The sequence below is a fragment of the Kogia breviceps genome, chromosome 1, assembly GCF_026419965.1.
Source record: "Kogia breviceps isolate mKogBre1 chromosome 1, mKogBre1 haplotype 1, whole genome shotgun sequence".
NCBI lineage: Eukaryota > Metazoa > Chordata > Mammalia > Artiodactyla > Physeteridae > Kogia > Kogia breviceps.
In genome coordinates this window covers 105,527,500-105,541,489 of record NC_081310.1, presented here as the reverse complement: position 1 = coordinate 105,541,489, position 13,990 = coordinate 105,527,500, and the positions used below count along the sequence as shown (strand labels likewise).

The window sequence follows — 13,990 nt, the reverse complement described above, 5'->3', positions numbered from 1 at the left end:
TTTAGGATAGTTTGTTGTTAGTGTATATAAGTGCAACTGATTTTTGTATATTGATTTTGTATCCTGCAACTTTGCTAAGTTCATTTATTAGTTCTAATGATTCTGTTGGTGGAATCTTTAGAGTTTACTACACATAAGATTATGTTATTTAAAAACAGAGATCATTTTAATTTTTTTTCTTATCTAGTTACTTTAGCTAAGACTTCCAATATTACGCTGAACCGAAGTGGTTGTAGTCAGCATCCATGACTTGTTCCTCATCTGAGAGGAAAAGCTTTCAGGTTTTCATTGTGGAGTATGATACTACCCATAGGCTTTTCGTAAATTACTCTTATCATGTTGAGGTAATTTCCTCTATTCCAAGTTTGTTGAGTGTTTTTATCAAAAAATAGTGTTGAATTTTATCAAATGCTCTTTCTGCATTTATTGAAATGATCTTGTGATTTTTACCCTTCATTCTGTTAATGTGGTGAAGCACATGCATTGATTTGCATATGTGAAAACATCCTTGCCTCCCAGTGATAAATTTCATTTGACAGGGTGTATGATCCTTTTAATGTGCTGCTGAATTTAGCTTGCTAGTATTTTATTTAGGATTTTCATATATATGTTCATGAGGGCTATTGGCCTATAGTTTTCTTTTCTTGTAGTGTCTTTGTCTGGCTTTGGGTAATACTGTCCCCATAAAATGAGGTTGTAAGTGTTCCCTCCTTTTCAATTTTTTGGGAAGGGTTTGAGGATTATTAAAATGTCCTTACTACCCAAAACAATCTACATTTTAAATGCAATTTCTGTAAAAATTCTAACAGCATTCTTTGCAGAAATAGACAAAACAATTGTAGAATTTATATGAAACCACAAAGGGCCCTGAATAACTAAGCAATCTTGAAAGAAAGAACAAAGCTGGAGGTCTCATGCTTCCTAACTTCAGAACATATTACAAAGCTAGAGTAGTAAAAGCAGTGTGATATTGTCATAAAGACAGATGTAGACCAATGAAACAGAGTAAAGATCCCAGGAAATAAACTCATGCATATACAGTAAGTGATCTTTGATAAACGGGGACAGAATAGTCTTTTCAACAAATGTTGTTGGGAATATCCACATGTAAAAGAGTGAAATTGGACCCTTATCTTACACCATACACAAAAATAAATTCAAAATGGATTAAAGACTTAAGGGAAAGACCTGAAACTATAAAATTAGAAGAAAACATAGGGGGAAACCTTGATGACATTGGTCTTGGCAATAATTTCTTGGCTATGATACCGAAAGCACAAGCCACAAAAGCAAAAATCGGCAAGTGAGACTACAGCAAACTAAAATGCTTCTGCATGAAGGGAAGGAAACAATCAACAGAGTGAAAAGGAAACCTGTAGAATGGGAGAATATATTTGTAAACCATATATATGATAAGGGGTTAATATAAAAAATATATATAAGGAACTCATATAATTCAGTAGCAAAAAACCCTAATAACTTAATTTTTAAATGATCAAAAACCTTGAATAAACATTTCTCAAAGAAGACATACAAGTTGCCAGCAGTTATATGAAAAGGTGATCAATATTACCAGTCATCAGGGAAATGCAAATCAAGACCACTATCAAATATTAACTCACACCTGTTAGGATGGCCATTATCAAAATCACAGAAAATAAGTGCGGGAAAGGATGTAGAGAAATTGAAACCCTTTTGCACAGTTGTTAGGAATGTAAAATGTGCAGCCCCTATGGAAAACAGTATGGAGTTTCCTCAACAAATTATAAAAAGAACTACTGTATGATCCAGCAATCCTACTTGAACACAAGATCTCAGAGAGAGGTCTGCACTCCCACATTCACTGCAGCATTATTTGCAAAGCCAAGAGGTGGAAAAAACCTATATGTCCATTTATGGATAAATGGATAAAGAAAATGTGGTATATACATACAGTGGTATATTATTCATCCTTAACAAAGTAGAAAATCTATCATATGCTACAACATGGACGAAACTTGAGGACATTATGCTAAGTGAAATTAACCAACGACAGAAAGACAAATACTGCATGATTACACTTATATGAGGTATCTATAGTAGTCATATTTATAGAAGCAGAGAGTAGAATAGTGGTGGCCAGAGGCTGGGGGCAGGGGGGAATGGGAAGTTATTGTTCATTGGGTGTAGAGTTTATGTCATACATAAACTCACATACAATGAAAAAGTTCTAGAGATCTGCTGTACAACAATACTCATATAGTTAACAATATTGCACTATATGTTTAAAAAATTGTTGTGAGTAGATGTCATATTATGTGTTTGGTTTTTTTACTACAATTTAAAACAATAAGGAGGGCTTCCCTGCTGGCTCAGTGGTTGAGAGTCCGCCTGCAAATGCAGGGGACATGGGTTCGTGCCCCGGTCCAGGAAGATTCCACATGCTGCAGAGCGGCTGGGCCCGTGAGCCATGGCCACTGAGCCTGTGTGTCCGGAGCCTGTGCTCCACAATGGGAAAGGCCACAGCAGTGAGAGGCCCGCATACCGCAAAAACAAACAAACAACAACAACAAAAACAAACAATAAGGAGAAGGGAGAAATTTTTTCTCCATGTTTGACCAGAGGAATAGGTCTGAAACTGGTTGGGGTGGTGGTGGTTGTCGCTATACTTGTTGTTCTGTTTAAAAATCTGGGGTATTGGGCTTCCCTGGTGGCACAGTGGTTAAGAATCTGCCTGCCAATGCAGGGGACATGGGTTCGAGCCCTTGTCTGGGAACATCCCACATGCCGCGGAGCAACAAAGCCCGTGCGCCACAAGCACTGAGCCTGCACTGTAGAGCCCACGAGCCACGACTACTGAAGTCCATGCACCTAGAGCCCATGCTCCACAACAGGAGAGGCCACCACGATGAGAAGCCCACACACTGAAATGAAGAGTAGCCCCCGCTTGCCGCAACCAGAGAAAGCCCATGCAGCACCGAAGACCCAACACAGCCAAAACTTAATTAATTAATTAATTAATTAAAAAAAATTCTGGGGTATTAGGATTTACCAAGTATAAAATTCTATTTTCAAAAAATGTTTACCATAAGCAAAGTTTTACTTCAATTTTTTTCAGCTCATAAATGACTCTGCAATATCTAACATGTAAGAGGCTAACATGGTTACTGTCTAAATGCAGCACAGAGGCCACTGAATATTTGTACAATTTTAAGAAAAGAGGAACAGCTCAAAATCTCCTTCACACTGAGGCAGGGAAAATGGAGTGGGATCAGAGTAGATGAGTAAATAAACATCTTAGCTCTGTCATCCAGGCTGAGGGTTCCCTGCTGAAACTCCAGCTACCTAGGCGATCGATTGGACCCTACCTGTGTTAGGGAAATATAATCAAGAAGAAAAAAAATCTTCCAATCCAAAAATCCTCTTCACAAATATAGTTGAGAAACAAACCACTTTTATTATTAAATAAGCATTAAACCAGAATGTAATGTGCATCACAGGCAATCTGCTAAGAGATTGCAAGGACAGAAATCTTCCCCTTTTTTTACACAAGCACATACAACCCATCACATATATGCTTTCTTTTTAAAAAATTTTTATTTTATTTTATTTTTAAACAGCATGTTCTTATTAGTTATCTATTTTATACATATTCGTGCGTATATGTCAATCTCAATCTCCCCATTCATCCCACCACCACCACCGCTGCCTCCCTGCTTTCCCCCCTTGGTGTCCATATATTTGTCCTCTACCTCTGTGTCTCTATTTCTGCCTTGCAAATCGGTTCATCTGTAGCGTTTTTTACATTCCACATATATGCGTTAATATACGATATTTGCTTTTCTCTTTCTGACTTACTTCACTCTGTATGACAGTCTCTAGGTCCATCCACATCTCCACAAATGACCCAATTTCGTTCCTTTTTATGGCTGAGTGATATTCCCTTGTATATATGTACCACATCTTCTTTATCCATGTGTCTGTCAATGGGCATGTAGGTTGCTTCCATGACCTGGCTATTGTAAATAGTGCTGCAATGAACATTGGGGTGCATGTGTATTTTTGAATTATGATTTTCTCTGGATATATGCCCAGTAGTGGGATTGCTGGGTCATATGGTAATTTTATTTCTAGTTTTTTTTTTTTTTTTTTTTTTTTTTTGCGGTATGTGGGCCTCTCACTGTCGCGGCCTCTCCCGTTGCGGAGCACAGGCTCCATGGCCATGGCTCACGGGCCCAGCCGCTCCACGGCATATGGGATCTTCCCGGACCGGGGCACGAACCCGTGTCCCCTGCATCGGCAGGCGGACTCTCAACCACTGTGCCACCAGGGAAGCCCATATTTCTAGTTTTTTTAAGGAACCTCCATACTGTTCTCCGTAGTGGCTGTATCAATTTACATTCCCACCAACAGTGCAAGAGGGTTCCCTTTTCTCCACACCTTCTCCAGCATTTGTTTTTTGTAGATTTTTTGATGATGCCCATTCTAACTGGTGTGAGGTGATAACTCACTGTAGTTTTGATTTGCATTTCTCTAATAATTAACGATGTTGAGCAGCTTCTCATCTGCCTCTTGGCCATCTGTATGTCTTCTTTGGAGAAATGTCTATTTAGGTCTTCTGCCCATTTTATGATTGGGTTATTTGTCTTTTAATATTGAGCTGCATGAGATGTTTATGTATTTTGGAGATTAATCCTTTGTCCATTGATTGCTTTGCAAATATTTTCTCCCATTCTTAGGATTGTCTTTTCATCTTGTTTATGGTTTCCTTTTCTGTGCAAATGCTTTTAAGTTTCATTAGGTCCAATTTGTTTATTTTTTATTTTATTTTATTTCCATTTCTCAAGATCAAAAAAGATCTTGCTGTGACTTATGTGAAAAGGTGTTCTTCCTATGTTTTCCTCTAAGAGTTTTAAGTGTCCTGTCTCACATTTAGGTCTTTAAACCATTTTGAGTTTATTTTTGTTTATCATGTTAGGAATTGTTCTACCAGTTTTCTCAGCACCGCTTATGAAGAGAGTCTTCTCCATTGTATATTCTTGTGTACTTTGTCATAGATTAGTTGACCATAGGTGTATGGGTTTATCTCTGGGCTTTCTACACTGTTCCAATGATCTATAGTTCTGTTTTTGTGCCAATACTATAGTGTCTTCATTACTGTAGCTTTGTAGTATAGTCTGAAGTCAGGGAGTCTGATTCCTTCACCTCCATTTTTTTCCCTCAAGTTTGCTTTTGCTATTCAGGGTCCTTTATGTCTCCATACAAATTTTAATATTTTTTGTTCTAGTTCTGAAAAAAATGCCATTGGTAATTTGATAGGGACTTCACTGAATCTGTAGATTGCTTTGGGTAGTATAGTCATTTTCACAACATTGATTCCTCCAATCCAAGAACATGGTATATCTCTCCATCTGTCTGTGTCATCTTTGATTTCTTTCATCAGTATCTTATAGTTTTCTGAGTACAGGTCTTTTACCTCCTTAGGTAGGTTTATTCCTAGGTTTTTTATTCTTTGTGATGTGATGGTAAATGGGATTGTTTCCTTAATCTCTCTTTCTGATTTTTTCATTGTTAGTGTATAGGAATGCAAGAGATTTCTGTGCATTAATTTAGTATCCTGAAACTTTACCAAATTCATTGATTAGCTCTAGTGGTTTTCTGGTAGCACCTTTAGGTTTATTTATGTATAGTATCATGTCATCTGCAAACAGTGACAGTTTTACTTCTTCTTTTCCAATCTGTACTCCTTTTATTTCTTTTTCTTCTCTGATTGCCGTGGCTAGGACTTCCAAAGCTATGTTGAATAACTGTGGTGAGAGTGGACATCCTTGTCTTCTTCCTGATCTTAGAGGAAATGTTTTCAGATTTTCACCATTGAGAATGATGTTTGCTGTGGATTTGTCCTATATGGCCTTTATTGTGTGGAGGTAGGTTCCCTCTATGCCCACTTTCTGGAGAGTTGTTACCATAAATGGGTGTTGAATTTTCTCAAAAGCTTTTTCTGCATCTATTGAGATGATCATATGGTTTTTAGTCTTCAATTTGTTAATATGGTATATCATACTGATTGATTTGTGTATATTGAAGAATCCTTGCATTCCTGGGATAAATCCCACTTGATCGTGTTGTACGACCCTTTTATTATGTTGTTGCATTCTGTTTGCCAGTATTTTGTTGAGGACTTTTGCATCTATATTCATCAGTGATATTGGTCTGTAATTTTCTTTTTTTGTAGTATCTCTGTCTGGTTTTGGAATCAGGGTGATGTTGGCCTCGTAGAATGAGTTTGGGAATGTTCCTTCCTCTGCGAGATTTTGGAAGAGTTTGGGAAGGATGGGTGTTTGTTCTTCTCTAAATGTTTGATAGAATTCACCTGGGAAGCCATCTGGTCCTGGACTTTTGTTTGTTGGAAGATTTTTAGTCACAGTTTTACTTTCATTACTTGTGATTGGTCTGTTCATATTTTCTATTTCTACCTGGTTCAGTATTGGAAGGTTATACCTTCCTTAGAATTTGTCCATTTCTTCCAGGTTGTCTTCCAGCAACTCTATTGGCATAGAGTTGCTTGTAATAGTCTCTTATGATGCTTTGTATTTCTGCGATGTCTGTTGTAACTTCTCCTTTTTCATTTCTAATTTTATTGATTTGAGTCCTCTCCCTCTGTTTTCTTGATGAGCCTGTCTAAAGGTTCATCGGTTTTGTTTATCTTCTCAAAGAAGATAAACAGCTTCTCAGCTTTAAGTTTTATTGATCTTTGCTATTGTTTTCTTTGTTTCTATTTCATTTATTTCTGCTCTGATCTTTATGATTTCTTTCCTTCTACTAACATTGGGTTTTGTTTGTTCCTCCTTCTCTAGTTTATTTAGGTGTAAGGTTAGATTGTTTGAGATTTTTCTTTTTTCTTGAGGTAGGCTTGCATTGCTATAAACTTCCCTTTTAGGACTGCTTTTGCTGCATCCCATAGGTTTGGATCATCATGTTTTCATTGTCATTTGTCTTTAAGTATTTTTAAAATTTCCTCTCTGATTTCTTCAGTAATCTCTTGGTTATTTAGTAATGTATTGTTCAGCCTCCATGTGTTTGTGTTTTTTTACGTTTTTTTCCCTGTATTGATTTCTAATCTCATTGTGTTGTGGTCAGAAAAGATGCTTGATATGATTTCAATTTTCTTAAATTTATCAAGGCTTGATTTGTGACCCAAGATTTGATCTATCCTGGAGAATATTCCATGTGCACTTGAGAAGAAAAGGTAATCTGCTGTTTTTGGATGGAATGTCCTATAAATATCAATTAAATCTAGCTGGTCTATTGTGTCATTTAAAGCTTGTGTTTCCTTATTGATTTTCTCTCTGGATGATCTGTCCATTGCTGTAAGTGAGGTGTTAAAAGTTCCCCACTTGGGCTTCCCTGGTGGCGCAGTGGTTGAGAATCCGCCTGCCGATGCAGGAGACACGGGTTCGTGCCCTGGTCCGGGAAGATCCCACATGCCGCGGAGCAGCTAAGCCCGTGAGCCATGGCCGCTGGGCCTGCGCGTCTGGAGCCTGTGCTCCGCAATGGGAGAGGCCACAACAGTGAGAGGCCCGCATACCGCAAAAAAAAAAAAAAAAAAGTTCCCCACTATTATTGTGTTACTGTCAATTTCCTCTTTTATAGCTGTTAGCATTTGCCTTATGTATTGAGGTGCTCCTATGTTGGGTGCATATATATTTATAATTGTTATATCTTCATCTCAGATTGATCCCTTGATCATTATGTAGTGTCCTTCTTTGTCTCCTGTCACATTCTTTAAAGTCTGTTTTACCTGATATGAGTATTGCTACTCCAATTTCCTTTAGATTTCCATTTGCATGGAATATCTTTTTCCATCCCCTCACTTTCAGTCTGTATGTGTCCCTAGGTCTGAAGTGGGTCTCTTGTAGATAGCATATATACGGGTCTTGTTTCTGTATCCATTCAGCAAGCCTGTGTCTTTTGGTTGGAGCATTTAATCCATTCACATTTAAGGTAATTATTGATATGTATGTTCCTATGACTATTTTCTTAATTGTTTTGGGTTTGTTTTTGTAGGTCCTTTTCCTCTCTTGTGTTTCCCATTTAGAGAAGTTCCTTTAGCATTTGTTGTAGCACTGGTTTGGTGGTGCCGAATTCTCCTAGCTTTCGTTTGTAAAGCTTTTGATGTCTCCATTGAATCTGAATGAGACCCTTGCCGGGTATAGTAATCTTGGTTGTAGGTTCTTCCCTTTCATCATTTTAAGTATATCATGCCACTCCCTTCTGGCTTGTAGAATTTCTGCTGAGAAATCCGCTGTTAACCTTATGGGAGTTCCCTTGTATATTATTTGTCATTTTTCCCTTGTTGGTTTCAGTAATTTTTCTTTGTCTTTAATTTTTATCAATTTAATTACTATGTGTCTCAGCATGTTTCTCCTTGGGTTAATCGTGACTGGGACTCTCTGCACCTTCTGGACTTGGGTGGCTATTTCCTTTCCCATGTTAGGGAAGTTTTCATTTATAATCTCTTCAAATATTTTCTCATGTCCTTTCTCTCTCTCTTCTCCTTCTGGGACCCCTATAATGAGAATGTTGGTGAACTTAATGTTGTCCAGAGGTTACATACATGTTTTCAAGATAAATAATAACTAGTCCTCAAGTAAGAGGACTTGATGGCACAGTTTGTCATATATAGTTCATCCTAAATTGTCCTGGTAGTTGGGGTATTGTTGGCTAATTGCCTTATCCAGAGGACAAAAACATCTCATGTTTTTATGACTGTCATTAGTTTTGCTACTTCAACAAGGGACCCCCTGAAGTTAGGCCCCTACCCTTCCACGGAAACTGGGAAACAGGGGTGCTATCTCCTTTGGTGTTAACATTTCAAAACAGGGCTCCTAGGCCCTTGAGAAAGGTGATTCTGGGTCATAAAGCTGGCAAGAACCTTATCTAGTTTTCAAAAGGATTTTCATACGTTTCAAAGGGATGTGAAAGTACCCCCAATGATAATTTTTTAAGGTAAATTCTCTAAGAAAAATGAGGGGATGGAAATCTCTTCCCCATTTTCAACAGGGAGAATTAAACCTCTTCTTTTTCATTTGTATTTGTTCTTACAGTGGAGCTGACAGCTTGGAACTCTCAAGGCAACCTCTGTGTGTGTGGAGGGGGAGTGTGAGGGGGCACAGTGAGCCTCAGTTTTCATGAGGGGATGGGGGCTATGCAGCACCATATTCCCACTCCAGCCACAGGAATAGCCATGCCGGATCCTGGGGTGGGGTGAGGGAGCGGGTCCTGGTCCTTCACAACCCACACCTCTCCAAGAGGGCTTGTTTGAATCTTATATAGTGTCAGGTGCTGAGGCTTGGCTGTACTCAAAGAGGTTTTTAGTTAAATAATAATATTTAATGGTGTGTGCTTCTGTGTGTGTGAGATTTTTATGGGGATAAGCCTAGTAGGTTTTTGGGAAGGTTCCTTTCTATCAACTTTAGCTTTTGATGCATGTGCATTGCTAGTTAATACTTTTATTTCCAAAGGACTAGGTTTGAATTCTGTCTGAGGCTACCTTTATTAGAAATTTGTTTATTTTTTTTCCCCAAAAGTGATATTCCTTCTAACTGGTTCTGTTTAAACTCAATTTATCAAGCAGCTGAGTCTTAGCCAGCAGGTTTTGAAATCACCACTTATTAGATCAGATTCTATTATTTTTTTCAGTCGGTCTGTGAGAATAAACCTAGGTGCCATTTGAAATGAAGGCATATAACAGCCTTGCTCCAGAGATAATTTTCTCTGTTACACAACACTGCGCCACCAGATCGGTTGCTCAGTTAAAAGCATTTAACCCAGACCAAGTGATAATAGCCGGTGTGTGTATCATAAGAGAAGATCAAGTTACACCACCCCGTCTCAAATTCTGCTTTACTTTGTTTGGCTATCGCCACTATTGGTTCTTGATTTTCCACAGATCAAATGAAGGTGAACGACAGCTGTGTTGGAATTACAATGTAAATTGCAACGTGCAAAGCCTACCTGAACAGGAAAAGCTGATGTGAAGCGGACAGTCATGATGAAGGCCTCCATTCTGAACTGGTTTGAACTTTTTAGTATGAAATAAACATATATTAGTGTAAAAATGGTTAGGGTCTTGACTTTGTGCTATCACGTATCGAGTTCATTTAGCAAAAGCTTCAAGCAGTGAGCAAGGACTAAGTTACCAACAGTCTTAAAAGACAATATTACATTTCCAAATTACTTTAGGTTGGACCTCAGGAAATGTAATTATATTCTTTACATTATTTCCTGACTGTGAATCCCTTGCATTCTTATTCATTTTTTATGAAGTCCATCATATATTTATTTGCATTTGCTCCCTTTTCAGATATTAATTCTCTCTCCTCAATACCAGCTGTGCCTTTCAATCAAGTTACCTTTGACTTCTTACATCACTGAAGAGAAGTTTTAGCAATTCATAGCCTTTATACACATGCTTAGTTTTCTTCTGCATTTGATTACCTTACCTAATAGAGAGTAAGAGGTAATGGTCAAGCAATGAAGCAATAATGTGGTGATTCTCAAGAAAGAAATAAAATGTGAAATATGCCTGATATCATAGGTCCCTCTCTACACTTTGTATCCCCAGATAGATTTAAAATTTCCTAAGAAAGCATCCTTGTTTTCCACATCCCTGTGTCTCTTACAGTGACTAGTAAAGGGCCTGAAGTATGGCTTTGCACAAATAGATGCTCAGTATATGCCCTGTTGACTCGAAGATGAAATGCACCAGAAGCAGATGCCCGTCTAACACTTCCCTATAAAGAGGACATGACTCTGAATATCAAGGAAGTTGAGATGGGCATTTTCAAGATAATTAGTTCATAAAAATTAATTCAATAAGCTTATTAGAGCCCTGGCAATGTATTCTATTTTGGACATAATACATTTAGTAAACACACCCATTGTCTGGCTTTCTGGGAAGGACAGGCTTATTTGCATTTTACTCACCTGCCTCTTTTTGACCCTGTGTTAACATAGCACCAAAGAGTTGATCGAAATATTCTCACGTGTCTTTTGAAGATAAAAACCATTCAGTTTTTAGAAGAGAATTTGTTTTGTTTTAGATTTAAGGAAGAGTTGAATGATCACTTGGGATGTTCATAAACTGATGTCTGTACTGCATCCATGCTGTAACAGATCAGGTAGTTTCTTCCCCCACATCCCTTCACCAAAGGAAATACCCTCACTATTTACATGTGACATTTTTCTTTATCAGAGAGCAGAAATGAATCTACAAGCCCTTTTGGCCTTCATGAACTTAAAGAAATTGATTTAACTTGTTTTTAAGAGAGATTGAATGAAAAATGTTTTTTCTAATGCCCCTTTAAAATCAATCACATCAAAACATAATTTGGTTTCCAACATTGTTACCTCATTATTCTAATAAATTAAAGGATTGACTGATATTTCCAAATCTTCACGATATATTATATGACTTTAATGTGGAGTTCATCACCATTGGTGAAATGGTAGCTCAAAAACTGTATGTATTGGTGAATTATTTTTGTCTCTCCTGTCGGTATAGAAGAGTCAGTGGCCAGTGTGTTAGGTTAAAATAAAGTAGGCGGTTGAGAAGAAAAGAAAGGTGAAGGTCACTAGTATTTATTAGACATCTGCTTTGTGCTCAACACATTGCCTCATTTAATCTTCCTCTTTCAAAATAAGTTTTATTGGCTCTACTTTACAATGATGAAACTGGGACTCTGAAATTTTGTCCAAGGCTCCCTAGCTAAAAAAAAGTGTGGGACCCAGGATAAGAAACTGGATTTCTCTGGCTCCCAAATATTTCTACTAACCTATGATGGCACAAACATGATTCAACTATGGAAAAGACATAGTATAGGACAGGAAAAATTTAGCCTGAAAACATGAATTCAATGGGAGAAATCCATGTTTCACCTATACTGTACAAAGAATAGTTGCACAGAGAAAGAGAAGGAGATGATTTCCAAGGGCAGGTTGGAGAAAGTTAAAATAGGAGGTGAAGAATTTTAATTAGATTTATGGAAAAAGACTTGCCTGTGAGGGCTGTAAACACTGTAGCACATATTTGAGAGGAGGAACTGCCTTGTCGGAAGCTCTTAGAACAGAAGAGATTCTCTACCATTAGACTATGCTAATAAATGTCAAGACGCTTAACCCATCATGAGTCCCTGCATGTGGCATTTGATCCTCACCCCTGCAACTCCTTCAGTTGAACTGTCAGTTGGAATAAAAGAAAAGGACTTGGGGCTTCCCTGGTGGCACAGTGGTTGAGAATCCGCCTGCCGATGCAGGGGACATGGGTTCGTGCCCCAGTCCAGGAAGATCCCACATGCCGTGGAGTGGCTGGGCACATGAGCCATGGCCACTGAGCCTGCGCGTCCAGAGCCTGTGCTCTGCAACGGGAGAGGCCACAACAGTGAGAGGCCCGCGTACCACAAAAAAAAAAAAAAAAAAAAAAGAAAAGAAAGAAAGAAAAGGACTGGAAATCTCAGGCAAAAGTAGAGTCTACTATTGGTGAAAGGCCAACAGATTAGCTCAAATACACATGTGTGAATATAGATTTGGTAAGATCAAGACAGATTTAACCTTCCCCACAGCTTGATTCAAGTTTAGACAGGTTTCTTCCTGACTTGAGGTCCTTGACCTTTCTTTTCTTAGAGTTTTACTAAGTTATTTTAGAAAACTTGTAAATTCTTTCTCTGCCCCTTTGCGATGCAAAATATTAAAAGCCTTTTGCCAGTTTGACTTCCTAAGACAGTCTTTCTCAAAGACCTGGGAGTCATACTTTTGAAATGCAATTATCAAGGGAGAGAGCCCCCTTATCTCCCATTGCTTCCAGAGGGTAGGAGCCTAACTTTAGTGGGCATCTTACACCAAGTTGTAAAACTACCTCCTGTCATGAAGATTAGAGGAAGTTTACTTTTCCTTTAGGTAAAGATAGTTAGCAGACACAGTGGCCTACCATTCACCTTCCAGCTCTTCAAAACTCTCCAATCCTTGTAGTAGATTGAGCTCAGACTGAGTTCTGGCCTTTCTCTTCTATTGCAGTAGCCTTGAATAGAATGTTCTTTGCCTAATTTTGTCCAATGCAGTTTTTGCTTTGGCAGATATTATAAACATATTCTCATTTACACATGAAGAACTTCTGCAGAACTGAAAAAAATGCAGAAATTTAAGACAGAAACCATAGTAATTTTCAGGTGATGCAGAAAGCACAGTTAAAAATGCTTATTTGATTTTTTGGGTCCTCTTCACTGAGAAATTATATTCTTCATTGTCTGTATTTTACTTTTTATTTAGATTTTAATCAGTTGAGCTGATGTGTATTTCACAAATGTCAAAGTACTATTTTGTCCTGGTTTTGTGCTAAAAAGATGTGCAATTCCATTAAGCTTAATGTGAGTGGCTTTTTTGAGAAATGATAATTTGTTTGTTTTTGTTCTTTCAAGTTTCTTATATAGCAAGCTGCCTATTTGGTGGCAGAAAAATCATTCTAGCAGTTAAGCTCACTTATAATGTTAAATTATTAGTTTATCATTAATCTTTCGTGTGATTTACTAGTGTAGACATGAGATTAGTTTCAAACTCGGAGTCTCCTTGTGAGTTATGCTCTTCAGTATGTTACATTGTTTATCAGTTTTTCTGTCTTAAAACAAGGAATCATAATATAATGAAGACTTTATATAATGTTATTTAACCAAATGTCGAGTTAAATGGCACTCAGATTATTATTTAGTTCTTTTAACTTGGGTCTCTAGAATTCATGCATATTGATATCACTATGATGTTTTGGAACATCCTTGGTCCCCCAAGTAGATGTATGGGTAGTAGTCTCATTATACTATAGTAGTATAATCTCATTGAGGTGGTCTTGGGGTAATTCCTTAAGCCAAAACTGAGTCTCCCATGAATCTCTGGGACCAGGGATAAGCTTTAGCTAGTCCACATTCTCTAGCACCTATCTATCATATATCTGTTTAACCAG

General features: G+C 37.8%; 1 protein-coding gene across 1 annotated transcript in view; it reads right to left on the bottom strand.

Annotated features, from left to right (window-relative positions):
- Positions 1-7,602: 7,602 nt before the first annotated feature.
- The window catches only part of LOC136793549 (uncharacterized), a 158,759-nt gene continuing 152,371 nt past the window's right edge, over positions 7,603-13,990 (bottom strand). The window contains exon 3 of the mRNA XM_067025458.1: positions 7,603-8,548. Coding sequence (XP_066881559.1) covers positions 8,322-8,548 — 227 coding nt within the window. The 3' untranslated portion in view covers positions 7,603-8,321. The remainder of the gene's footprint in view (positions 8,549-13,990) is intronic.